Source organism: Nasonia vitripennis, chromosome 3, assembly GCF_009193385.2.
Source record: "Nasonia vitripennis strain AsymCx chromosome 3, Nvit_psr_1.1, whole genome shotgun sequence".
NCBI lineage: Eukaryota > Metazoa > Arthropoda > Insecta > Hymenoptera > Pteromalidae > Nasonia > Nasonia vitripennis.
Window position 1 is genome coordinate 24,546,537 of NC_045759.1, and position 24,216 is coordinate 24,570,752.

Below are 24,216 nucleotides of genomic sequence, written 5' to 3' on the forward strand. Positions count from 1 at the left end.
TGACGCACGGCAGTCTGAAAGAAGCGTTAGGATTTTGAATTCTCTTACAAGTTTCGGCGTGTCTCGCTTGGCGGCCAATCGCCGAGGAGTTTTCCATCACGTGGTACGCAGGCTATCCTATACGCTGCTTTTGAACTGGTCGCCATTGCTTTTTTGAATAAGCAATATAGCGTCAGCATGCAATAAATTAGGTATGCTCGTTTACATATTGTGATATATTTTCTGCGGAGAGCGAAATGTTGGTTTTTTTCCTCTTTATCCGCGATTATTACTAACAATTGCTATCGTTGCATAAAATTTGCTTCATAATAGTAAAAACTTTAGGGCGCGTCTTCAAAGAAGGGCGCATCGATCATTTTCATGCGAATAAAATGCAAATTACAAATATGAAGTACACCTATAGTTTTGCTATAGCATGCGTGTGGCACTGTCAAGTAAACGTTTCTGTTAATTTACAATTCCAGTCCTGTTATTTTTTTATTTCAAATCGTCTGTTAAAATTGTGCTCCGTTAAAATCGGAGCAAGTAAATTAAATATACAATAGGACTGACGTCCGTGACGTCTGTGAAACACAACTATATTATTTTTTAATTGTAAAAGAAGATGTAATTTGCTTAGTTGTTCAACTTGCGGCTAAAAAAGACTGCGCGCGCCGCGCACGTAACGATCAACCATATCACCAATACGGCAATACCCAAAGTGCATCGTGTGTGACATTACCGCGGCTGGATCAGGGGCCCATTAACGACTATGCCCAAGCCGCAAACGCACAGCTGCCATTACAAGTTACAAGCCATCGAGTCAAAGGAATATTGTCACAGAAAGAGCAAGAGCGCGCGCGCAACCGGTGCTGCTCCTTGTAAAATATATAACCTACCTATAGGTGTATATATACTTGTAGCCAAACCTCGACGGAGAGGCGGCGACGAGTGATGCGAATGCATTGACTGGCGAGTGCGAGAGAGTCAGTCGGTATAGCTGCTTATAGTCGGTAGTGTAGCGCGACGAGAAGGAACGAACTGGCGAGTGCTGCAGCGTGCACGAAAAGAGAGATCCATTGAGTTCGTGCCGCATCTCACCTGCCGCCTGCCTCCGTTCGCACAATTTATACGACGAGAGATTCGAGAAAGTATAAAGAATTAACGATCGGAATCGCGTCTTCGTCGACTGCTCATAACCAGAGACGGAATCTCGTCAATCGCTAATCGCGCAGTGAAAGAGGAGAAGAGAAGAACAAGGTGCGGGCTCCCGCGATGTCGCCTGCTGATCGGCCGCTGGTCCGTGATACTATAGTACCATCGCTGCTGGTGCCTCTGCATCCTTCTCCTCGGATCGTCTGAGTTACAGATTCAAGTACCTCAATGCGATTCTCTCCCTCGCACTCCAGCATCGATAGTTCTTGTTGTGTGTACAGTGTTCACACGCGAAGCAGCACCCAGCGGCCAGCAGTAAGCGGTGGCAGCCAGCCGAGTGATAGAGGGACAGTAAGTTTCGCCTCAGTCTGCAAAATCTTAACTCTCGATAACTTCCCCTCCTGCCAGCTAGAGCTGCCTCCCTTACCTCGTGCACAAGCACTCTTCTCCGCAGGTTGTTGTTGTTGTTGTTGTTGTTGTAATGTAGCTCTAAAAGTAGGTATTGCCTCGCGAATACGTAGCGCGGGTCGCGGGAGTTCCTCGTTGCCGAGCGACCGATCACCTCGTGCGCGCAATTTGCGAGCCCAGCACAGTGTCTTATTCTCCTTCTCCTCCGGAGCCGTCGTCGCTTGGCTCCTCCGATGCCAAACAAGCGTCTCGGTGTAAGTATATACATCGATACACGGTGCATGCGATGTTTAAATCAGCAGCATTATTGCACCTGGTACAACTGCGCTGCGGGATGCAGGAAAGGGACCCGCGCGCTCGTTGCCATTGAGAGGTTATGCTCTCTTCGGAATGGGTTTACGGGATAGCTCCCGCGCGTATGCTAGACATTCCGTCATGCAGGGCTACGATTAGGTGCCCAGGATCCGTTGCTCTAACGCATTGTGGATGAAATTCGAATTATAGGTTTGGCCTCCAAGTGGAGGATTTCAGTCAGGTTGTGCAACAAGCTGTCTGTGATTTTCTTTTAGTAAACCATGGTTCTTGGATATTTTCTCTTTGCTTTGAAACTTTTTTCAACTCATCGTAGTCTACATAACAGCCACCTGCAGCTTATTCAGTTAGTGGATTGAAAAATGTGCGCATTCTTGAGATTGCACGGACTCTTTTCTTTTGCTATGGAAATGCAGAATTGCATACCATCTCGATACTCTGCTGTTTAAAAATGTATGGTTGCTGTCAGGGTTCACTGATGTCTCTACTAAGCTTTTTGGAAAGTTGGAGATACAGTGTGAATTGAAAAGCTGTAAAACATTGTGTTTCTGGTTGATTAATTATTAATGTTAAAGTATAAATAGTTGAGCATCATAGGAGCATTAGGATATTGTTGCTGATTAATTAGTATCTCTTTCTTAGAAAATTCACGATTAAATACCAATATTGCTAAAGTCATCTTTTATACATTGAGTAATTTGAATTTTTGTTAATAGGTTGATAGTGCAGATATCCAGAGCAGGAGGTGATGATTTAAATGGACTCCTGCATTTCAACATTTTCTCAGCAGCAACAATTTCCTATTGACCTAAACACAAGTGAGAAGTGGACTATTAATCGCGTGTGCATTAAATACTATGGCACAATACTATAATTTGGTGACCAATTCAAATGGTACGTATAGTATTGAGGATGTGCAAATATGCTCTATTGATGGACAGAGAGTTCAGTTTGTAGTTGAGGATATTCATAATGGTGCAAATGTGCAAATATCCCAACCAATAGTAGCTTACGCTACTTCACCCGAGAGCACTGAGCAAACAATTTTTTCACAACCAACAATTAATGTAGGAGCGCAAGATGCTAATGCTCAGTCGGAACAACGGTAATTTCATAAAGCATGATCAACTGTAATCCATTTCTTTTCTTTCTTCTTTAAATAATAAGATTAATCGAATATTATAAAATATGTGAAAAATTCTTCACATTGCTGCATGACAATGTTTTTTTTTTATTTCAAATACTGAAACTGTTCAGTATGGATCTAGCTTCCATTATCCATTCATTGTCAAATTTTCTCTGATTTTCATCTATTTTTATTCTTCCAATCAAACTTATATTTTAATTATTTATTAATATTGCATATCCAATGATCTCTGTTTTCAGGCAAAGTGTGTACATAATTAAATCAAATGACCCACCAATACAGCAAACCATATACAATAAAATAGACTCTGAAAACTCAAGGTTTCAAGGTGACAATAGTCTTAAAGGTAAAAGAAAATATGACTGATTATTTTTAAGGCTTTTTTTTATCTACTAAAATTTAAATAACTTCAAATGCTATTTTTGTTATCCAGTGAATCAAGGAAATTGGTTAAGCACAAGGGAAAATAATGAACAGTTTGAACTGGTGATTAAAAAAGAGCCTTTGCCTGTAAAAAGTTTTGTCCCAAATACTGTAAGGACCCAACAGCAAATTACTACTGTCAGTACTATTTGAATTTTTGTTTTTGCGCACAAAGTAAAATTAATAATTTAATGTTTCTAATCGAAATTTCTAATTATGTTTGTAAATAGGCTCAGGTATCAGCGCCCAACGTTGTATTACAAGCTGGACCCGACAAAAAAACAACACGTTTGGTTCCTCTTACAAAACGAAATTCGTTAGGAGGTCAACCTGTTGGAATTTTGAGAACCACCTTACAAGGTGTAAACCCTCACACTGTCAAAGTTGGAAAGATGAAACGTAATTCAACTGCTGCAAGCAATTCGACTATATCTTTACCCGTACGTTCGAGGGCATCAACAGGTGGAATAAACGCGAATTTGTTGACAACACCTCCACGAGCACCTCAGGCACGACCACCCATTCACGCGACTGCGTCTCAGAGAAATTCAGCACCACTGTCGAAAAATGCACTATCTCCAAATATCCCGGAAATGGGCCATTTGAGCGAACGAATAAAACAAGCCAATTTGAAACAGAGACAACAAAACAACGAGCAGCGTCAATTGCAAAAACAACAGCAACCCGTAGTTGCTGTTAATTCTGCTCAACGATCTGTTCAGTCAGCGCAAGGACCTGTTCAAAGACAGAGAGCCATGGGGCAATTATTGCAACGACAGCAAAACCCGCATCAGCAGCAGCAGCAGCAGCAGCAGCAACAGTTGCAGCTGCAGATGCTTCAACAACAGCAACAACCACAAGTGGCACAACAGAATCGGCAAATTCAAGCAGCTGTAGTTGATGAAAGTGCAGAGCAGCTAATGGAAGTTGATTCAAGTGATAATATGGTGCAATTGGAGAGACTGAATTGTACTGCAAAATCAGATCCAGAAGAGAACTCTAGTGAGAGTGTTGCTTATTTACAGCAAGAAATAAGCGACCCTCACACAACAATAGTGCAACATCAAATTACTGGGAATGAAGCAAAAATGCTTGTTATTTTAGCGGATGGGCAGCAAAGGTTGATTACTTTTGAAGTCCCTAAAGAAGACTGTACCGTCCAAGATCTTCTTGAACAAGTAACGGTTATAATTTTTGCTTATTTTATTTTCTTTCTCGTCGTTTTTTATTTTTGAGAGTTCTACCTTCTACTTACCATTGAAAGAATTGAAAGTAATTAGTTCTATTTTTACAGGCAAATATATATTCCACTCAAGATCCTCATGTGTCTTTGGTATCGGATCCAACTCTTGGTATAAACTACATAGTGGATGTTACACCTAGAACAGCAAGCCTTGAAGAAGAACAGCATGTTACTACTACGACTGTGGAAACAACAACAGTTGTTACCAATGTTGTGGAGACAAAATCACCGTAAGATCTTCATTATGATATAATAAATAAATCACTTGTTTTTCGGTATAACCATAAAGGCTTATATTTTTTTTCAAGGGGTAAAAGTAATAATAGCAGTCCATCAACTTTGACGCACCCACCACCAAGTAAAACGGTAAGTTTTTTGATTGATGAACTTTTACATTTATATAATAGCGATAACATTAAAGCTTCTATTTCTTTTAATTATGGATCATCTTTTATTATTTACCATCATAGCAGAAATAGCAATGGTTGTCTTCGGGATGTATATATAAATATCATTATTTTGACTTGATCAACTTCACTCTTAATTTTTTTTGTGATATTAGTTATTTTAGTTAACATTTTTCTCTAAAATTAAGACCGAGAAACTCTATTATTACATGGAAACCATTTATTTACATTCTAATAGTATTTGCTCCATCACACGTTTTAAGTACATGAAATATTTTTGCACTGTTATAAATTAACTTTTGTGTATAATTGATTCTTGTACAGCATAATACACTTAATTTGAATAATTTTATGTTTCATAACATAGTTCTAATTCTAAATATTTTAATAACTATGTTTTACGTGCAACATGTAAAAATCAAATTATATGCAACTTTTATATGAAAATTAATAGGCACCAAAATATGTTGAGGGGATGCTAGCTGTATGTCCATATTGTGGAATGAGTGCGATTGATTTCAATACCTGCCAAAGGTGTAAAAGAAGATTGCCAGATGACGTTAAAGCTATACCGATTTGTTCTGGTGCACCGGTTAAAAAGGACAGCACTCTGCCACCGGAAGTAAGCTATTTTTGTCAATGTTTTTACACTTTTCTTATCATGTTAAAATTTCACATTAATCATACAAATCTTTCTTAGACGTTTTATAAAAAAGGTGAATCTGGAGTGCAAAAACCTGAACGGGATGCGGTTTCAAAAAGGGGCCGAGGTAGAGGTCGAGGAGTATCGCGACCAAAACAAGTAAAGGAACCAGAATGCTTAACCATATCTTCCGACGAAGAAGATGATAACAGAAAAAAGCGATTAGGAGTCAATAAAGATGGATCAAGTCCACTAAGCTCAACACATTGTGAGGAATCCTACAGGATTATTGATAAAGAACCAATAATTACAAATGATACATGCATTAATAGTCAAAACCCAACGAGTACGTATTTAAATGAATTAATTATTAATAGTTTAGCAACAATCCGTGATTTGCCTTATGATATGTGTTTCATCCAAATATTAGGTAGTATAAAAGAAGAAAATCTACCAGACCCTATAACGAGTAATTTAACTACGCATTTGCCGTGCCGAACTGTAAGAATAGGATCTTATAAATATGCTCCGACTGATCCCGTTCTCATATCGTCTGCAGGCTTGAAACTAGAAGTACCGCTTTTAGAAGATGGTAAATATATAGTAAGCCGTTTAATAATTGATAATTTCAATAAAAAAATACTTAAATATTTGTCATTGCCATTTTGCAGATAATTCTTTTATTACTGTTGATATTGGGCCTAACGATTTGATTAAAGCTTTGTTACATTTTTCTAAATCAATGCCCGTTCTATTTTTCTACATAACTCCACAATCTGCATTAAGAATAAGAGAGTTATTAGGAATGCAAGACCCAATAGGCCCATATTTTGATCCTGCTGGCAAGGGTATGTATTGTCGCCCCAGAAACACTAAAAAGTGACGAAATTTTTACGAATTTGTTTCACATAATTTTTAGACCAGACGCACAGGAGAATAACACTCTTACCTGATAAAATCTTGGACGAACCTAAAGCTACACTCAAAGAAATATACAAACACAAACATGAAGAATTAAATGCAAAAGAAGCTAACGATATTCTTGTACAAGCATCACCGAAAACAGTAAGTTTAGTAATATCGATGACTCTCAATTGTTTTTACATTTTTATAGTAAACAAATATTCAATCTTTTAGAAGAGTACACAACAATTCATCACTGTACAAAATTCTGCGAAAAAGCAAACTTGTACAACATCTTCTATCAGCGCGAGTTCCAATGGAGTTATACAAACGTAATTATATTTATTGATTGATTTATTAAAAATACTAAGAAAAGTGAAACATTGTAATAATGTGAATTATTTATTTTTTCAGTATAACGGTATATCCACCTCCGCCTGCCAAAGGTGGAATTGCTATTAACACTGAAGATTTTATTTGTTTGGGCGAAGATCAATTTTTAAATGATGTTATTATAGACTTTTATCTAAAATATTTAACGCTAGAAATACTTTCGACAACTGACCATAATAGGACTCATGTATTTAGTTCGTATTTTTATAAACGACTGACAAGTCCGCATACACAAGCGGCAGAAAATACCGAAAATCTATCAGCAGCTGCTAAACGTCACGCAAGAGTTCAAAAGTGGACTAAAAATGTTAATATTTTTGAAAAAGATTTTATTGTTATTCCTATTAATGAACAGTAAGTTATCGCTGCAACGAAAGGTATTATTTTTACTATTGTATTTCCAAATCACAAAATCATTTTAATTTCCAGTGCACATTGGTTCTTAGCTATTATATGTTATCCTGGTTTAGTTGGCACTGTTGCATTGAAAACTGAACAAAAATCTACCAATGAAAAAGTGGCTGAAAAAAAGAAAAAAGATGTGAAAGCTAAAAATGTCAGAATGATCGGCGAAACAACTATCACACCAGTAAATACTATACTATTAGATACGAATGACGACGGATCAGAAAGAGATGAGGCTGAAGGAGATGATGAAGAAATGGAAACTGATAGCGATGAAGAGGTGAGTTTGTACTCTTGATCATTTGACACTTCTACTGCAATTTTCAAAGTTTTTTTATTCATGAGATATGAATATATTTTCTGATAGGATGAAGCTGAGTCCAAAGCAGATGTCGACCAAGCAGAGAAGACAAACTGCCAGACACCACCAGTCAAAGAAGTCAATAAAGTGTATGTATCATTCATTTCATAAATGGTGTATTTTTACGCAAAAAGCAAAGATGATAAATATGAATTCTATAATAATGTTTTTTTTTTCTTAGTCCTTGCATATTGATATTTGATTCGCTGGCTGGAGCTAGCAGATGTCGAGTTGTAGCAACGCTAAGAGATTATTTAAGTTGTGAATATCTAGCAAAGATGGGTTCAGAAAAGCTTTTTTCAAAGGACACTATTAAAGGAGCCTGCCCCAGAGTTCCCCAGCAGTCGAATTTTACTGATTGCGGCTTGTACGTTTTGCAATATGTCGAAAGTTTCTTTAAGGTATGAGTCACTTGTAATTAAATTACTTTTATAATAAACAATTTTATGCTTAACTAAATATACTTTTAGACTCCTATCACGGACTACACATTACCAATTAAAACCCTCAAAACATGGTTCGAAGAAATAATTGTTACACGAAAAAGAGAAGAAATAGCAAAACTATTGACAAACCTGGTAAACAATACCAAAGGAGATAAGACAATTAATCTTCCGAAATTGGTTTTTCCCACGCAAGATGGACAGTTAAAACAGAAACCCGAACCTGAGGTAGAACCGAAAACAGCGAAAGCAGAAGCTGAAAATAAGAAAAAAACTTTAGAAGCAGCAGAACAAAAATCAACCGTTGCTTGCTCTACGACGCAAAGTCCCGAGATCAATAGTGATCCGAGCAAAAGTGGAGTCTCTCAAACCACTATTCCTCAACCGTCAAACCAGACCTTATGCACAACGGACGGCAACTTACTTGAGCAGAAAGAAGCAGCGGCGGTGACGACAACGACGACAACCACAAAGTAAATTATCGATCATTCAATACTATAAGTACTATCGCCATCGAAAATATGTCAATGCTAATGCTTTTAACACGAATTTTTCAATTTCAGATCATCTACCGATACTATGGCATTCTTAAAGAACAAAAGAATACCAAGGTTACAGAAATCCTCCGACAATCCCGAGGATAAGCAGGTTGCCAAAAAACATAAAGGAGAATCCTTTGATTCCTGTAAATAAGTGTTATCTTTTTTTTTATAATGATGAATGAAAAATACTAATTAAGGTTAGTCACTATTCGTAAAAAAAAAATTCTTTACGTATGAAGTACATTATGTAGTTCTTATATTGTAAGGTTAATAAAATAGGATGGAAGATGTCTGCAAAAAAAGCCTTGGTCAATGTATACTTTTTGAGCTTGTATTATTATAATACCATGTTTATATGACTTAATTCTTCAAGATTGAATATTAATTGTTATTCGTGTTTTAGACGACAAACATTGGGAAAAATGTATAAATAATTTTTTGCATTGATCGTTTCATTAATTTATATTTTAATTCATTTTTGTATGTACAAACATAAATATTTTCAAAAACAAATTCATTTCGTAATATCAATGATTTTCACTAGAAACACGATTTCACATACAAATGCAGATCTTATTGATATTTTAATACTTCCTTAGCTTGCAATCACAATTGCTTTCAAACAGTCAAATTCCTTCCTTAATTTATAATCATCCCTCTACTTTAATTCATATTTCGCTATACAAATAGAATGTTGTACAAACAGTAGATAATAAAGTTTTAAGGTATAATGGTTGCAATTTTTTTTTTATCTAATTAAATAATTAATTGCAACATTAGTTTTTTTCTACCACAAATCCACTCGTTTTATACATGAGATTCTACTAAAATAAAATATTTTGGCCCCTGTCTGTTACAATAATGCACTTGAAAGCATTTCAAATGCAGAATTCCAAAAACTTGGCGAAGTTATATTTCTTCTATAAGGGTTTTTAAAAAATGTTATAGCTTGACAGAGCCAGCCACAAGCTATGTCTTCCATGAATTTTTAATTAACGGCTGGAGGAGGCAGAGGTGGCTCGCCATCAGAACCCTGTAACGATTATTTTACAAAATCATGAATTATTTGATAGTAAGGGCGAAATTTTTTAGAAGACATTCAAATTAAATCGTACTCACTGGGCCACTATCCCTAGTCTTCGAGCCGTTCTCAGATTGCCGAAGTGAATTAGGTCTCAGAGCGTACAGCAACATGCCAACAATTGCAAACAAGAAAATCATCATTCGGAAGTCGTTTACCTCATTCGGTGTATTTCCTGGACCAGGCACTAGTGATTTGTCACAAGTACATATTCATACGTTAATAAACATTGTTAAAAAAAGTTTTTAAGACAGTAGTTATGGAAGTAAAAAGTAACGTACGTCTGGATAGCGTAAGACACTCGTTATCTGTACAGTAGGATTGCGATTGTCGAAGCTGAAACAGTAAAATTATAGTACAATTAAATTTAAGAAGAATCATCAGACTTGTATGCGTGTTAAGAGACGTTTTATTGATTTCACAGTCCACTGCTGCGATTACAAACAAAAAACTACTTGTCAGCGAAAAATACTCGGAGCATTTAACGTAGTAAACATTGAGTAATAGGAAGTAAGGGGAAAAAATGACAAAAGCATTACGAAATTGCAGCTCTGTCTCAAGTTAATTGTTGTATCACACAACTGTAAACACTGAACAGAAAAAATGAAAAATTTTATAAAAACGTATGCTTACAATGGATAAAAGTCGCCGCATTGCCAAATCGTGGTTCCACATGCAGGCGCATGGATCGAATTCCTCGCCGCCGTCACCCATGGTTCCGCTTGGATTTCAACTATATACCATGAAACAAACTGAAAAAGAAAATCGTACGTGTTCTTATATGTTTGGAAATTTCGTGTAAATTTTTCGTCAAAGTTCAAAGCGTAAATTAGATCGATGGAGATATTAAAAACATTGACGAACGTTCTAGCAAGTTGCACTGTGCAGTCCGGAAATTCGAGCGTGGATAATAAATTTTATCTACATATACATGCGCGGTGATAAGCGGCCTTTAAAACGGAGGATACTAAAATTGATAAGTTGAGCGCGCAAAAAGTGAGCTCCGCATATAAAAAAAAAAAGAAACGAAATTAAACTTGACGTAAAATAGTGAAAGAAAGAAAAAAAAAACAGATAACAGTGAACGATGAACGGTCCAACTGTCCAAGTATACTTTTGAAGTTTTTACGGTGTTACTTTTTTGAAGCCATCGTCCGAAATGACGTTTTTTTGAAGCGCGCAAATCAACGGCTCTGAGCGCATCATTAACAGATGTAATTTTTCAGTCGCTGCGAAGGATCAAAATTAACAGTTTTCCTTCTGCAGGGCTACCGCGCGAAAAGGTTGAAACTTTTTGCTCAATCCGACGATATCATAAGGTAGGTATAAGATGCTTGTATAGACAGAGAGATCGCTGCTATACTGCTGGCTGCCGCCAGCTTACAGCCAGATGTTACGCCTTATTGAAAGTCGGACTCGGGAAATAGATTCAGCGATCGCCCGAACTCGAGGAGCGATAGCAGAGGAGATGTCAGTAGCGTGTCGAGTTATGGCGCGCAGGGAAAAAACTACAGCCGACGTGGAAAATGGGTCGACCATTGCTGCGACCGACGCCTGCCTGGCCGTGCAGATCACAAGCGCAGCCGCTCACTTTTCTCTACGCGGATGGCCACGAAGGGAAGGTGCTCGGTTGGAAAAATGTAGGAGAAAGAGCCAATGCACCAGGGCGCAGGATCGGCTGTTGTTGAACAAATACGAACAAGTCTGTACTTACGAATAGTGCGCGGAAGTCGACTGGTTACGTGGTTTAATGTCAGTCGACTTAAATCTACTCATGATCCGCATACGTCAAAGCGACAACATTCTCAGGCGACGCGCGCGCACACCCACAGCGATGAACCTGTCCGCCGCAGCACTGCTTGGCTTGGCTCTCACCTCTCGGCCCTCGGGACTGTCTCGGGTCTCAGCTCCCCGTTGGCTGCGTGTATACTTACATTGCAAGTAGTGTGCAGTGTATACGCTGGATTGGAAATTGGAACTATTTCGCGATTGCGGCGCTTGCCTGCTGCTGTCCTCTTGCGGCGGAAAGCCCGCACGGGTAACGAGTGATCCACACTGTATACCTATCGCAATATATCCCACATCTCCGTTTCTGTTTGTTCCTTAATTGAAGTGTTGGTTTGGTTTATCAGTACTTAGGCAGGTATCGAATTTATCGAGTTTATCCATTCTCTTTTATAAAATAGAACAACTCTTCAATGTATTTTTAATAACTAAATTCAAATTGTTCGAACAAATGTTCGAAACGAAATTGATGGGCATCAGTTTTTCAAGAAACCGCCGAAACTATCGCGATATGCGGGACTGATGAGTTTGAGAACCGTAGAAACGAATTGCGCGGGATTTCGTACTGTGTGCCTGATATGATCATCTATTCGACCATACTTACGACATGCGCGTATAGTTTGTATCGCCAATAATTTTGGAGCTTCGTATTTGCATTGTTTTCAATTGAAGCAAAATGAGTAAACGATCGTACTCGTCCCCAGCAGTCAACAAAAAAACCAAGTGAGTATTTTCGATTATGCTGATTCTTATGGTTTTATGTTTTCAGCAGAACTACTACTAGGAATTTCTTGTAACCTTCAAGTTGATGAATAAAAAATTATGCGAATCAGTAAAAAAGAGTGACTTTTCAATTTTGTCTTAGAAACGATGAGGAACCATCCACATTCGAGTCTGAGCTCGCTGCGATGGATGACATTGAAGATGAATTTTTCAACGAAGGGACGCAAATTTTTGGACAAGTGAGTAGCAAGAAGAGTAAGATGTATTTTATGATTAATTTCAAATCAAAGTATGAATTTATTTCTTTCTATTATCATAGGGCCCAGAGCAAGAAAACACATCTTCGAAATGGAGCAGACCGGATCCACCTGCTTTGGACCCATCAAAGGATACTTTGTGTTTTCAACAGATTGATGTTGATCATTACACAGGTAAAATATGGCTATTGTTAAACAATATAGATTGATAAACTGGTTTCCCATTAGATTAACAAAAGTGTTCTCCTTATCCCAGACAAGCCAATGCCAGGCATGCCTGGAAGTCGAATAGGACCAGTACCAGTAATGAGAATGTATGGAGTCACGGAGCAGGGAAATTCTGTTTGTTGTCATGTACATGGTTTCAGTCCGTACTTCTTTGTATCAGCACATCCATCATTTAATAATTCGCATTGTAAATCATTCAAGGCACGTACAGTACAAGACAAAAAAATTAAGATACAATTACATGAAGTGTATATTATTTTTTTTTCATTAAATTAAATTAAATTAAATTAAATTAAATTAAATCACAGGAAGCACTAAACGCTGCGGTAAAAAATGATATGAAGAACAACAATGACAATATTCAAGACTTTATTTTGGCAGTTGAAATAGTTGAACGTCAAACAGTGTATGGTTATACCGGAGAGAAAAAGTCTCAATTTTTGAAAATAACAGTTGCTTTGCCAAGATTAATTGCTCCTTGTAAAAGATTACTAGAAACTCAGGTTGTGTTTCCTACTCTTGATCATAAATATACAGCTTATGAAAGTAATATTGATTTTGATATAAGGTAGAAAATGATGTGTATATTTTTTATTTTAATAGTTTCAATCTTATTCCGTATTAAATCTTCTTTTACAATGCACTACAGATTCATGGCTGATACTCATATGGTAGGATGTTCATGGATAGAACTAAAGCCAGGAAAATGGAAGTTAAGAGGAAAGCATAATCATAACATGGCCCAGATCACTAGATGTCAATTGGAATGTGATGTAGCTTGGGATCAATTTGTTGCTCATGCTCCTGAAGGAGAATGGTCTAAGGTCGCACCATTTAGAATTCTTAGTTTTGATATTGAATGCGCTGGTCGCAAAGGTATGAGTTTTATAAAAATTAGAGAAGTGAAGATATTTAAGCTTTCAGTGACATTATATTGGTATATTGGAATTTAAATTTTACATAGGAATTTTCCCGGAACCTGAGCATGATCCCGTTATTCAAATAGCTAATATGGTAATTTTGCAAGGAGAAAGTGAACCATTTTTAAGAAATATCTTCACCTTGGACACATGTGCACCAATAGTTGGATGTCAAGTATTAAGTTTCGAAAAAGAAAGTTCAATGTTAGAGGTACCTATTGAAAATTATTTATTTACTCGCTACTTTTCTAGTAATACAAGTATTTATGCATTTTTAAATATCATTTTAAGAAATGGGCTGATTTCATACGTCAACTGGATCCCGACATATTTACCGGATACAACATCAATAATTTCGATTTCCCGTACTTGATCAATCGCGCGCAACACTTACACGTTAGGGACTTCAATTATTTAGGTCGAATAAAAAATATAAGATCTGTGATAAAAAATCAAGTACTTCAGAGCAAACAGATGGGCAGGAGAGAAAACAAATTTGTTAACTTTGAAGGACGTGTGCCTTTTGATCTGTTACTGGTCTTAGTTAGAGATTACAAACTGCGGTCTTATACTTTAAACGCCGTGAGTTACCATTTCCTTCAAGAACAAAAGGAAGATGTTCACCATAGCATCATCTCTGATTTGCAAAATGGGAATGCTCAAACGAGGCGGCGTCTCGCTGTATACTGCTTAAAAGATGCATACCTACCTCTTAGATTGTTAGACAAACTTATGTGTATTATTATTTATATGGAAATGGCCAGAGTGACAGGTGTATCCCTCTCTAGTCTACTTACAAGAGGTCAACAGATTAAGGTAGTTTCACAACTGTTACGAAAGGTAATACAATGAATTTCATATATTGTAAAAAAAGCATTTGCCAATAAGGGATTTTTATAATATTGTTTAATTTTTGTTCTTTTTTTTTCTGTTAAGACGATCGAGAGGGGCTACCTCATACCTGTTCATCATGGTCAAGGATCAGATGAACAATACGAAGGAGCTACAGTCATCGAGCCGCTCCGTGGGTACTATAATGATCCCATTGCCACATTGGATTTCAGTTCTCTATACCCCAGTATCATAATGGCCCACAACATCTGTTATACAACTCTCTTGAGTCCAAGTGCCCAAAATCACTACAATCTCTCAAATGACGATATAACCAGAACTCCTGCAAACTCTAATTTCGTTAAAGGCAGTGTCAGAAAAGGCATACTGCCGGAAATTTTGGAGCAATTGCTTTCCGCTAGAAAAGCAGCAAAAGCGGACTTGAAAAAGGAAACGGATCCTTTGAAGCAAAAAGTGCTCGATGGCCGTCAGTACGCTTTAAAAGTTTCTGCCAATTCCGTTTATGGTTTTACTGGCGCCCAGCAAGGAAAATTGCCTTGTCTCGAAATATCCGGAGTGTGTATAAAAAAAAAAAAAAAACATAACATTGTTTAAAATCATATTCCAAAACTAGTTCTTATGATTTCAGAGTGTCACTGCTTACGGTCGTACAATGATCGAAAAAACAAAACAAGAAGTCGAAACGCATTATAGAAAAGAAAACGGCTACGATCATGACGCAGTTGTAATTTACGGTGATACTGATTCGGTCATGGTTAAATTTGGAGTCAAAAAAATCGAAGATGCTATGAAGCTTGGAAAGGAAGCCGCTGAATACGTAACATCGAAATTCATCAAACCTATCAAATTAGAGTTTGAAAAGGTGTATTTCCCATATCTTCTCATCAACAAAAAACGTTATGCTGGTTTGTACTTTACTAAGCCGGACAAATACGACAAAATGGATTGCAAAGGTTTGGAGACTGTGAGAAGAGATAACTGTCCGTTGGTTGCGAACATGATGAACACCTGCCTTCAAAAATTACTCATTGACAGGTATTATTTATTGTCTTTTTAACAATATTTGTTGGTTTGCTAAATTTTCATTTAAACGGACGAACATGTTGAAAGGAACCCAGATGACGCGATGGACTATGCAAAACAAATAATCAGCGATCTCCTGTGCAATCGCATCGACATCTCTCAACTGGTTGTCACGAAAGAATTGACAAAAACCGATTACACGGCGAAACAAGCTCACGTAGAGTTGGCTGCGAAAATGAAGAAGCGTGACGCTGGTACAGCTCCGAAACTAGGTGACCGAATCCCTTACGTGTTCATAAGCGGACCTAAAGGTGTTCCAGCTTACCAAAAAGCCGAAGATCCCATCTACGTCTTGGAGAACAATATACCCATCGACACGAATTACTATCTCGAAAATCAGTTGTCGAAGCCGCTCGTTAGAATTTTCGAGCCTATACTCGGGGACAAGGCGGAATCTCTATTGCTGAAGGGAGAACACACGCGAACGAAGTCTGTGGCCACATCCAAAGTAGGTGCACTCGTGGCTTTCACGCGTAAAAAGGAGGCATGTCTGGGATGCAAAGCTGTCTTAGCGGCCGATAGGGAGGGGAAAGCACTCTGTCAGTATTGCGAGGAAAAGGAAGGCCAAATTCTACAGAATGAAATTTACAACGGACGGAAACTGGAGGAGAAGTTTTGCAGACTGTGGGCTGAGTGTCAGCGTTGTCAGGGTAGTCTTCATCAAGAAGTCATTTGCACGAGGTAATTTATACTGAAAAGTTGGCTTGGAAAAATATTACAGCGATCGAGCTTTCACGAGCTTCAACTCAAATTTCAAAACATTTTTTTCCCCAGTCGAGATTGTCCAATCTTTTACATGAGAAAGAAAGTGCAAATGGATCTGGATACACAGGCAAAGCGAATCGAGAAGTTTGGGATTCCTCAGTGGTGAAAGCAGATACCAATCAAAACAAGAGTACAAATCGGAATCTTCAATTTTTTACACTCAAACATTAGCGTATTATTAGCGTTTCCTTAGGCAGTATTAAGTGATTAAGAATTGAGCTATTTTTTCATATTGAAATTGTATTTGTCAATAGCGACATGATTGTACATATACGACCTATATACGCACATAAATCGAAAACTCTTTTTACATTTTAGCGAGCGTAGGGTTTTTTTTATCAAACCACTACTGTGACGCTCCCCCGCGTTTACGATTATCCAAATTAAATTATGTAAATAGAATCCATTTGAAGAGCAGGAAAGCAGCTGAAAGTTTGCCGGAAATCCATGCGCCAACCAACGTCTTTCGCAATAGAGAAAAGCGAAAAATTATATATAATAGTTTAGCCGAGCTTTGTCAAGCGAATCAATAAATCTCGTGCGGCTGCTCTGAATTTCCGAAAGACTGAAAGTCCCTATATGCTATATGGATTGGGTCTGGGTCTGGCTATATGTAAGCGCGCGAGTTTCGTCTGGTGCCGCCAGCACGCGCTCGAGTCGGCCAAACCCGTTTCGTCGTCCGCAGAATTCGCAGTCCATTTTGAACATTCGCACCCGGCTCATCCCGACCGAAGCAGGTAAGTCTGAACTGTCGCTGTCGCTGTGTTAACGGTTCCTCTTCCGTTAACTTCTCGCCACCCTTGTCAATCCCAACAATCTGGAGCACGTCCGAGCGTCTAATTTTCCCGGGTTCTGCGGCCTCGCTTCAACGCCGTATTCCGTCCGACATTTACACGTGCGGCGTTGGCGAAAACGCGTAACACCACGACGAGTGACGACGAAGCCGCGCGAGCCGAAAATTGCAATCCATTCGCGTGTCCCTATTTCAGTGGCATTACCCGCGGCTGTCTCGAGGTGTCTCTGTCAAGATCGATCGACGGGAGGTGTGTCTCTATAGGAGGGCGAGAAATTTCTATTGACGAGCGCCGCGACTCCGATGACCTTGGCAAGGTCACTCTTATCAGCGCGAGCGTAAGTTCACAAACCGCTGAATTCTCGCCTCGACTCCGAAATGTCACACGCACGCACAGCAGCGTAATCTCCCAGCACTCGGGAACACATCCACAACCACTTGGATTATTCGCGATTGTTGACGAGTGCTCGTTGAAGCTCGGCCTGTGGTGATTGTTGCGAGATTCTCATCGATTAGTTACATAAGAATGTGACATCAGGCCCAGGGTGCGCGTATAGGCGGAGAGGGGTATTGCTTACAGAGCGATTCGCAGATTTACGGGCCGTGACGAGAAAAGAACTGACCTTGGCATTGTTCTTTAAATCGCGGCGACGATTTAATTCGGACGCCCAACTATAGGTACTTACCGCTCTTTCTCTACCTCTCTCTCTGTATTGCAGGACTTTGACGTTAATCTTCAAGCGGAGCATACAAAGCAGCATGCCGATCCAAAGCATCAAGGCTCGCCAGATCTTCGACTCTCGTGGAAACCCGACCGTCGAGGTAAAATGTTTTGCTTTCGCTATCTCTGTACTTACTCCTGATGCGCTACTGACGTTTTCTATTTCGAGACTCGCCTCTTTGCCAGTTATAAAACCACTAGTCATTGAATTAAAACGTCTTTTTACATTCAAGATGATGCAATTTTCTCTATCATATGTGAACTTAGGTCGACCTCGTGACTGAGAATGGACTCTTCCGTGCTGCCGTTCCCTCAGGAGCTTCCACTGGAGTACACGAGGCTCTTGAGCTCAGGGACAATGACAAATCGCAGTACCATGGAAAGTCAGTCTTCAAGGCTATTGACAACATCAACAAGATCATTGCCCCTGAACTGCTGAAGGTATGTTTGCAATTTCAAGTAAATATTCACGACTAAAAGATTGGAAATCGTTCATCATAACTGTGCATTTTTCATCAGGCTGGAATCGATGCGACTCAACAAACAGACATTGACAATTTTTTGTTGAAACTCGATGGAACACCCAACAAGTCCAAGCTGGGAGCTAATGCCATTCTTGGCGTTTCTCTGGCTGTCTGCAAAGCTGGAGCTGCCAAGAAGGGAATTCCCCTCTACAAGTAAGCGGATCATTTTGGAATGACATGGAATAATTAAAATTAAAATCACCTGCATTACGATTTATTATTTTACTCTTAGGTACATTGCTGAATTGGCTGGAAACAACGAAATCATTCTGCCAACTCCAGCTTTCAATGTCATCAACGGTGGCTCCCATGCTGGTAACAAGCTTGCCATGCAAGAGTTTATGATTCTTCCTACTGGCGCTAAGAACTTCACTGAGGCCATGAAAATCGGCAGTGAAGTGTACCACCACTTGAAGAATGGAATCAAGAAGAAGTTTGGCCTTGATGCCACCGCTGTTGGTGATGAGGGTGGCTTTGCTCCTAACATTTTGGAGAACAAGGAAGCTTTGAACCTTATTCTGGACGCCATCAAGGTATGAACTTGGCCACGAGAAAACTATTAGATTATAGACGATTTCGTGAAATTACTATCAACGGCAATTCATAGGTTGCCGGATATGAAGGCAAAGTCAAGATTGGTATGGACGTCGCAGCGTCCGAGTTCCACAAGAATGGCAAATACGATCTGGACTTCAAGAACGAGAAGTCCGACCCTGCGACTTACTTGGAACCCTCCGCTCTGCAAGACTTGTACCTGGGATGGGTCAAGGACTTCCCCATCGTCTCCATCGAAGATCCCTTCGACCAGGACGGCTGGGACTCGTGGGCGTCCATCACCGCTGCCACTCCAATCCAGATTGTCGGTGACGATCTTACCGTAACCAACCCGGAGAGGTAAATTGGGTTATTTTTACATATTATTATCATTATATATCATGAATTCGAAGTACTTGTTTATAAAATTAAACGACTGATCAATCGTTTTTCAGGATTAAGACCGCTATTGAGAAGAAGGCTTGCAATTGCCTGCTGCTCAAGGTCAACCAGATTGGCAGTGTGACCGAATCCATCAATGCACACAAGCTCGCCAAGAGCGCTGGCTGGGGCACGATGGTATCGCATCGTTCCGGTGAAACCGAGGACACGTTCATTGCCGATTTGGTCGTCGGCCTGTCCACAGGCCAGATCAAGACCGGCGCGCCTTGCCGCTCCGAGCGTTTGGCCAAGTACAACCAGATCCTCCGTATCGAGGAGGAGCTGGGAGCTGCCGCCAAGTTCGCCGGCGAGAAATTCCGAAACCCCCAGGCTTAAGAACCTGGTTAGGCGCGCGAAAAGAGACGCGTCGACTCCTCTCGTCTCATCGACGTTATTTATATTCTATATTCTATATCATTTTAGCTTAACGTGATATTATTTAAATTTCGATAATGTTTATAATTTTTGAAAATTCTCAAAGAAGTCGACGCGAGTTAAGTAGAGCCTTGCGTTTGAAACATAAGGAATCTTTACAAAGCTTTATCATTTATATACAATGGATATTTTACGCAATGGTCATTTTTGTGATGTTAAACTGTAACGTGTTTGTGAAAATTAATGCAAAGGAAGCAGGTCAAAAGTATATTCCTAACAGCATGAATAATAAAAAATTGCAAGAAAACAAAATAGATCGAGTCACGAGATTTTGTGTAGCGTCGATACAGATCGACTCTGTACAACCATTGTTCTCTCCGATAAAAAAAAAGTAAATAATGTAAATAAGTTGAAAATAAATTAACGAAAAAAAAGGGAAAAATATAACTCGAGTGTCACTTGTACTGAGCTCCGAAGCGCTATCTCTTGTACGACAGAGTGTAGAATTATCGGGCAGACCGAATATTTTTACATAATCATTTGCATAAGAGGCAATCAGTGGGAGATAGGGATCCGTTGTCCGCGGATAAGCATCTCGAAAGAACACATCGCTCCTTGGGGAATGAGCGAGGGTTTTTGGCCGATCGGCCTGACCCACATAGTTTTAAAGGCGCGGATTAGCAATCTAGCACGCATCTTTTCTTCTTCTTCTTCTTCTTCCTCTTCTTCTCGAGCGCGTACACAGACTCGCGCACACTCTCACGGACACCGAGCGTCCAGCTCCTCGACAGCGATGTCGGCAATAGCCCGTTCTCACGCGAACTTAAGCACGCACGCGAGTATATCGACTATAGGGAGTCGAGGGGGTCGGAAGGCAGCGCGGAGAAGGACTCTTGACCTAAGGTCAGTATACTCCCGAGATAGCGGGTGCGCGAGCAAGCCGAGGTTTGCCGCCGGACGATGTCCATTATAGCCGTGCGACGGCGGCGGCGTTTTCTTCTTTCGCAATTTGCATCCGCATCGTAGATATATTTTTCCGCCTGTCTAATTGCGCGCGATAAATTGTCCCGAACCGCCGCGACGCTTTGCCGTTCGGCTTGAAATCTTTCATTGGCAAGTTTGTTGAACTCGATTATGCGGCGGCGGCGGCGGCGGCGGCTCTGCCCTACATGCGACAGATGCAATTTCAGATAGCCACGGCCGCTCTGCAGCGCTCGAGCGGGCGAACAACTGGAAGGAGATTGAGAGATTGCAAAATGAGCGAATGAGAAAAATAGATTCACAGATAGAGCTCGAGAGCGCTAAAACGAGTACGAAGAAAAGGCCAATAAGGCAGATTACAGCTTGTGTTGCGCGGGGCAGAAAGGGCAGAGCTCGGAAAAAGCGCCTCCTCTCATTGAGCAGCGCGTGAATATTCATCGATCACTTCTTCCGACAAGCGGCGCGCGAGCGTCGAGCAAAAAGCTCAAAAGTCCGCAGTGGCGCGATGAAAGAAAACGAGCGCCAGTGGCAGGTGTCGCGGCCATTGGAATAATAAGCCGCCGCTATATGCATGTGTGGGCATACTTATGCAGTGGACTGGTATGCGTGTATAAGAGAGGCGGCGCGCCGGCGCGGTGGTCAGTGGTGCGCATACGCCGCCGCTGCCGGCGCGGCGGGTTCAAAGAACGAGTAGCGTAGGTGCAGGACGGGAATCACGGGGTGTAGATCCCGTCTGCCACGGCTGGAACTCGTAGGAGTAGGAGCGGACTAGCGGGTAGAGCCAGTAGAGTCAGGCGAGTCAGGCCTACCGGACCGCGAGCGCAACTCGCACCTGCTCTCCTGCTCTTCGAGACTCGCCGGCCGAACCGCATACCGCAACTTGCTTGTGTTCTCGTACTATGAGTTGGGAGTTTGAAGGATCGTTAGCCGAGCGCAGTTGGTTTTTAGTGGTTTTCTCAACTCTTTGCGTTGACGCTTCCTAGAGGAGTCGAAAAATAGTTATAAAGCGTTGCTCGAGCCGTCATGCCGATGGGCAGTCGGCTTCCGAAAGCGAAGACTCAAGCCCCGCTCCTCGTCTAAGAAGCTTTCGCAAGCTCAGCGCTGCATCATCAGAGTCGAGGTAAGCGAATAGGTAATACACGTAGCGACCGATTGTCGCGCTTTGCGGAAAATTAAAGCAGAATAGCAATAAGTTAGGCGTGTACGGCAGAGCTGGCAGGTTGGGGAGTAAGTTATCGGCTTGGACGCGTTAACCTCGTTTCTGGGATTAATTGTCGCAGCGACTCGCTCACTCGCGTTCCAGCTCACCGATTTATGCGGAAAAGCAGCTGGCCGTGACGCGCCGTAATATAGGCTGAAAAGTGCGCATCCGGCAGCTTTGTCTCTCCCCCTCTCGTCCTTTCCACCCATTATGAAAATTGCCGCGACAGAGCGTTAATCGAAAACTTTTCGCAATTTTCAGATATCATGTGCCGGATCTGGATTTCCGGAGCTTTGTGCCTGGGTACGCAACAAACGTTTGTTTTTTCTCTCTCTCTCTCTCGCAGCGTTTTTTTGTCGTCCTTTGTCGGCTTTTGTCAGCCAGCCGCACTGCTGACAGTAGGTATATATACTAATCGGATTACTGCGCATTGTCAGGCCTGGCGCTCGGGCTGGCGAGCGGGCAGATCTGCTCGGGGGACAAGATCCGGAAATGCATAGCCGTGGGCGAGCCCATGATGAAGGACCCGAATCAGATATTCCCCGACAACTTGAACGACATAAACAGCGTGTGCAGGTAAGCCAATCGCATCGCGTGAGCCGCTAACGTAAATTACAACGATCTGCGCAATTGTCGGGGAGCAGGAAGTGGTCCAACTTCGTCGACTGCATTCGGCGCTACATAGACAAGTGCCTCTCGAAGCTCGGCAAGGAGCAGTTCAACTCGGCGGTGGAGCCTCCGATCTCGTCCGTGCACCACATGTGCTCGGACCCGGCCTACCAAGCCGAGTACCTGCAGTACGCCGGCTGCATGAAGTCGACGGTCGTCGAGGCGGAGCACTGCGGCGGCCAGTACTCCGTGCTCCTGGGGGAGGTCTCGCGGGAGCCCTCGCGCAAGCCGAACCTCTGCTGGTGAGTATGCGCGCCACGAGTTAGAGAGATAGCGAGAGAGATAGCGAGAGAGAGAGAGAGTTTGTAGCGAGTGACCTGTCCCGCAGCGCCTACCACAGCCTCCGCTCGTGCGTCATCTCGAAGACGCGGCTGCGCTGCGACGCTAACCGGCCGGACGGCAGCGCCGCCAAGTTCGCGCGCCAGGTGCTGGACAAGGCCCTGCGCATCAGCCAGGAGCAGTGCCTCAACTACACGTGAGCGACGAAGCCAGCCTAGAGAGCGAGCCTAGAGATATTTAACGAGCGGCTCTTGCTTTCCTTCCAGCCACGAGCCGGGCAGGTGCAGCGCGATGACGAGGTCCAGCCGGCTGGGCGAGGGCCGCAGCGTCAGCCTCGAGCTCCTCGGCACGCTCGCCAACAACACTACACTCCTTCCTCGCCTCAGCTCCGTCAGAACCCAGCTCGGCAGTAGCCAGCAGCCCAGCGAGGACCGCCGCGCGGCCAAGCCGGAAGCCACGCACCGCGCACCCATTGTCGAAGGCTCCGGTATGCGTGCCCGAAGCGCTGCGCCTCTCATCGCACGGCGAACGGCCATCGCTAACACTGCCGCTGCTTTTCTCTTCCAGTCCCGCTCGCGCCGGCCACGCAGAGACCCTCGAGCTACGGCAGGGCCATTTCCTGGACGACGCCGACGACGCCGACCACGCCTGCGACGCCTGCGACGCCTGCCACCTCCGAGATCCCGGATTGGGCGACCAACACCTGGCTGACCCACGGCCAGGTACGCAGCTGCCCTCTGCAGATCATTCGTCGTTTCCCCCCCCCCCCTCCACTGCATTATACATAATTGCTCTGATGGCCAACTCGATTCTCCCGTGCCGCAGGACCTGACGACGGAAGAGATCTACCCGGCCGCGGGCAGCTTCGGCGGGAGCAACGTCGACGAGCCCAACCAGCAGGGACTCTCGAGAAGCGGCCAGCAGCCCCTCTCCGTCTCCGTCTCCGCGCTTCTCTGCACCCTCATTGTTTGCGCGCACAGCATGCTCGTGCGCTCGTCACCGCCTACTCCGATGTAAATCCAGTAGATATTTATAGTATATTATGTCCAATGCGTCTATAGTACGTATGACGATGCGCGTACGCCGAGGAGGATCATTTTCAAGGTCGAGCCTTGTACCTTATTTACAATAAAGAATTATAAACAAAGCGCACGATCGATTGTGTCTAGCTCAGCTGACTACGATATCTCGCAATAATTCCAGTGACTAGGCGCTTTTAGAATTGGAATCGAAAAATTAC

General features: G+C 41.8%; 5 protein-coding genes across 16 annotated transcripts; 4 read left to right on the forward strand and 1 right to left on the reverse strand.

The window, feature by feature from the left end:
• The first annotated feature begins 646 nt into the window (after positions 1-646).
• On the forward strand, positions 647-9,066 carry LOC100122748 (sentrin-specific protease 6). Of its 7 annotated transcripts, XM_008208255.4 has the most exons (20): positions 648-1,485; positions 2,571-2,748; positions 2,796-2,959; positions 3,241-3,347; positions 3,435-3,562; positions 3,655-4,608; positions 4,719-4,897; positions 4,976-5,033; positions 5,529-5,696; positions 5,775-6,063; positions 6,148-6,309; positions 6,389-6,565; positions 6,637-6,782; positions 6,855-6,952; positions 7,035-7,367; positions 7,443-7,698; positions 7,786-7,868; positions 7,961-8,180; positions 8,250-8,695; positions 8,786-9,066. In XM_008208255.4, exons 2-20 carry the CDS (start codon positions 2,746-2,748, stop codon positions 8,913-8,915), a joined length of 4,101 nt encoding a protein of 1,366 aa, XP_008206477.1. In that variant the 5' UTR covers positions 648-1,485; positions 2,571-2,745; the 3' UTR covers positions 8,916-9,066. The 7 variants fall into 7 exon arrangements, with proteins under 7 accessions (XP_008206476.1, XP_008206477.1, XP_008206472.1 ...); XM_008208254.4 differs by having other exon boundaries at positions 647-1,485; positions 2,571-2,959; positions 3,655-4,602; XM_008208250.4 differs by having other exon boundaries at positions 2,571-2,959.
• A 141-nt stretch (positions 9,067-9,207) lies between these two features.
• Positions 9,208-18,182, reverse strand: LOC100117728 (small integral membrane protein 14). Of its 3 annotated transcripts, none has more exons than XM_032598407.1 (5): positions 17,938-18,182; positions 10,479-10,597; positions 10,127-10,181; positions 9,884-10,032; positions 9,208-9,797 (listed from the first exon to the last, which is right to left on the reverse strand). In XM_032598407.1, the coding sequence occupies exons 2-5, from the start codon at positions 10,557-10,559 to the stop codon at positions 9,753-9,755; spliced, it is 330 nt and encodes a 109-aa protein (XP_032454298.1). In that variant the 5' UTR covers positions 10,560-10,597; positions 17,938-18,182; the 3' UTR covers positions 9,208-9,752. The 3 variants fall into 3 exon arrangements, with proteins under 3 accessions (XP_032454298.1, XP_032454297.1, XP_001607534.1); XM_032598406.1 differs by lacking the exon at positions 17,938-18,182 and adding an exon at positions 11,437-11,581; XM_001607484.6 differs by lacking the exon at positions 17,938-18,182 and adding an exon at positions 11,560-11,890 and having other exon boundaries at positions 9,210-9,797.
• LOC100122758 (DNA polymerase delta catalytic subunit) lies at positions 11,882-16,775 on the forward strand. The gene is made up of 12 exons (XM_001606307.6): positions 11,882-12,353; positions 12,496-12,592; positions 12,673-12,784; positions 12,867-13,039; positions 13,147-13,406; positions 13,488-13,714; positions 13,803-13,969; positions 14,050-14,598; positions 14,695-15,165; positions 15,239-15,645; positions 15,721-16,374; positions 16,468-16,775. Exons 1-12 carry the CDS (start codon positions 12,307-12,309, stop codon positions 16,562-16,564), a joined length of 3,261 nt encoding a protein of 1,086 aa, XP_001606357.1. The 5' UTR covers positions 11,882-12,306; the 3' UTR covers positions 16,565-16,775.
• Positions 16,964-20,290, forward strand: LOC100117764 (enolase). 4 transcript variants are annotated; one of them, XM_003426305.5, is made up of 7 exons: positions 16,964-17,195; positions 17,971-18,073; positions 18,240-18,413; positions 18,492-18,649; positions 18,729-19,029; positions 19,104-19,390; positions 19,486-20,290. In XM_003426305.5, exons 1-7 carry the CDS (start codon positions 17,038-17,040, stop codon positions 19,805-19,807), a joined length of 1,503 nt encoding a protein of 500 aa, XP_003426353.4. In that variant the 5' UTR covers positions 16,964-17,037; the 3' UTR covers positions 19,808-20,290. The 4 variants fall into 4 exon arrangements, with proteins under 4 accessions (XP_003426353.4, XP_008206479.3, XP_032454293.1 ...); XM_008208257.4 differs by having other exon boundaries at positions 17,192-17,589; XM_032598402.1 differs by lacking the exon at positions 16,964-17,195 and adding an exon at positions 17,586-17,738.
• A 1,178-nt stretch (positions 20,291-21,468) lies between these two features.
• Positions 21,469-24,128, forward strand: LOC100679652. Its single transcript, XM_031927948.2, has 8 exons — positions 21,469-21,947; positions 22,290-22,331; positions 22,466-22,604; positions 22,673-22,939; positions 23,026-23,172; positions 23,243-23,463; positions 23,544-23,698; positions 23,802-24,128. Exons 2-8 carry the CDS (start codon positions 22,295-22,297, stop codon positions 23,991-23,993), a joined length of 1,158 nt encoding a protein of 385 aa, XP_031783808.1. The 5' UTR covers positions 21,469-21,947; positions 22,290-22,294; the 3' UTR covers positions 23,994-24,128.
• The last annotated feature ends 88 nt before the right edge of the window (positions 24,129-24,216 follow it).

Bases quoted from the DNA above. Each gene is read 5' to 3' on its own strand.
- LOC100122748 (XM_008208250.4), top strand. From the start codon at position 2,712: ATGGCACAATACTATAATTTGGTGACCAATTCAAATGGTACGTATAGT. The intron at 6,953-7,034 runs GTAATTATATTT...TTATTTTTTCAG, and splicing joins TCCAATGGAGTTATACAAAC to TATAACGGTATATCCACCTC. The intron at 8,696-8,785 runs GTAAATTATCGA...TTTCAATTTCAG, and splicing joins ACAACGACGACAACCACAAA to ATCATCTACCGATACTATGG.
- LOC100117728 (XM_032598407.1), bottom strand. From the start codon at position 10,559: ATGGGTGACGGCGGCGAGGAATTCGATCCATGCGCCTGCATGTGGAAC. The intron at 10,033-10,126 runs GTACGTTACTTT...ACAAATCACTAG, and splicing joins GTGTCTTACGCTATCCAGAC to TGCCTGGTCCAGGAAATACA. The intron at 9,798-9,883 runs GTGAGTACGATT...TAATCGTTACAG, and splicing joins AGACTAGGGATAGTGGCCCA to GGTTCTGATGGCGAGCCACC.
- LOC100122758 (XM_001606307.6), top strand. From the start codon at position 12,307: ATGAGTAAACGATCGTACTCGTCCCCAGCAGTCAACAAAAAAACCAA. The intron at 13,040-13,146 runs GCACGTACAGTA...ATTAAATCACAG, and splicing joins CGCATTGTAAATCATTCAAG to GAAGCACTAAACGCTGCGGT. The intron at 15,646-15,720 runs GTATTATTTATT...ACATGTTGAAAG, and splicing joins CAAAAATTACTCATTGACAG to GAACCCAGATGACGCGATGG.
- LOC100117764 (XM_003426305.5), top strand. From the start codon at position 17,038: ATGCTATATGGATTGGGTCTGGGTCTGGCTATATGTAAGCGCGCGAGT. The intron at 18,414-18,491 runs GTATGTTTGCAA...ATTTTTCATCAG, and splicing joins TTGCCCCTGAACTGCTGAAG to GCTGGAATCGATGCGACTCA. The intron at 19,030-19,103 runs GTATGAACTTGG...GGCAATTCATAG, and splicing joins TTATTCTGGACGCCATCAAG to GTTGCCGGATATGAAGGCAA.
- LOC100679652 (XM_031927948.2), top strand. From the start codon at position 22,295: ATGTGCCGGATCTGGATTTCCGGAGCTTTGTGCCTGG. The intron at 22,332-22,465 runs GTACGCAACAAA...GCGCATTGTCAG, and splicing joins TTCCGGAGCTTTGTGCCTGG to GCCTGGCGCTCGGGCTGGCG. The intron at 22,605-22,672 runs GTAAGCCAATCG...GTCGGGGAGCAG, and splicing joins GACATAAACAGCGTGTGCAG to GAAGTGGTCCAACTTCGTCG.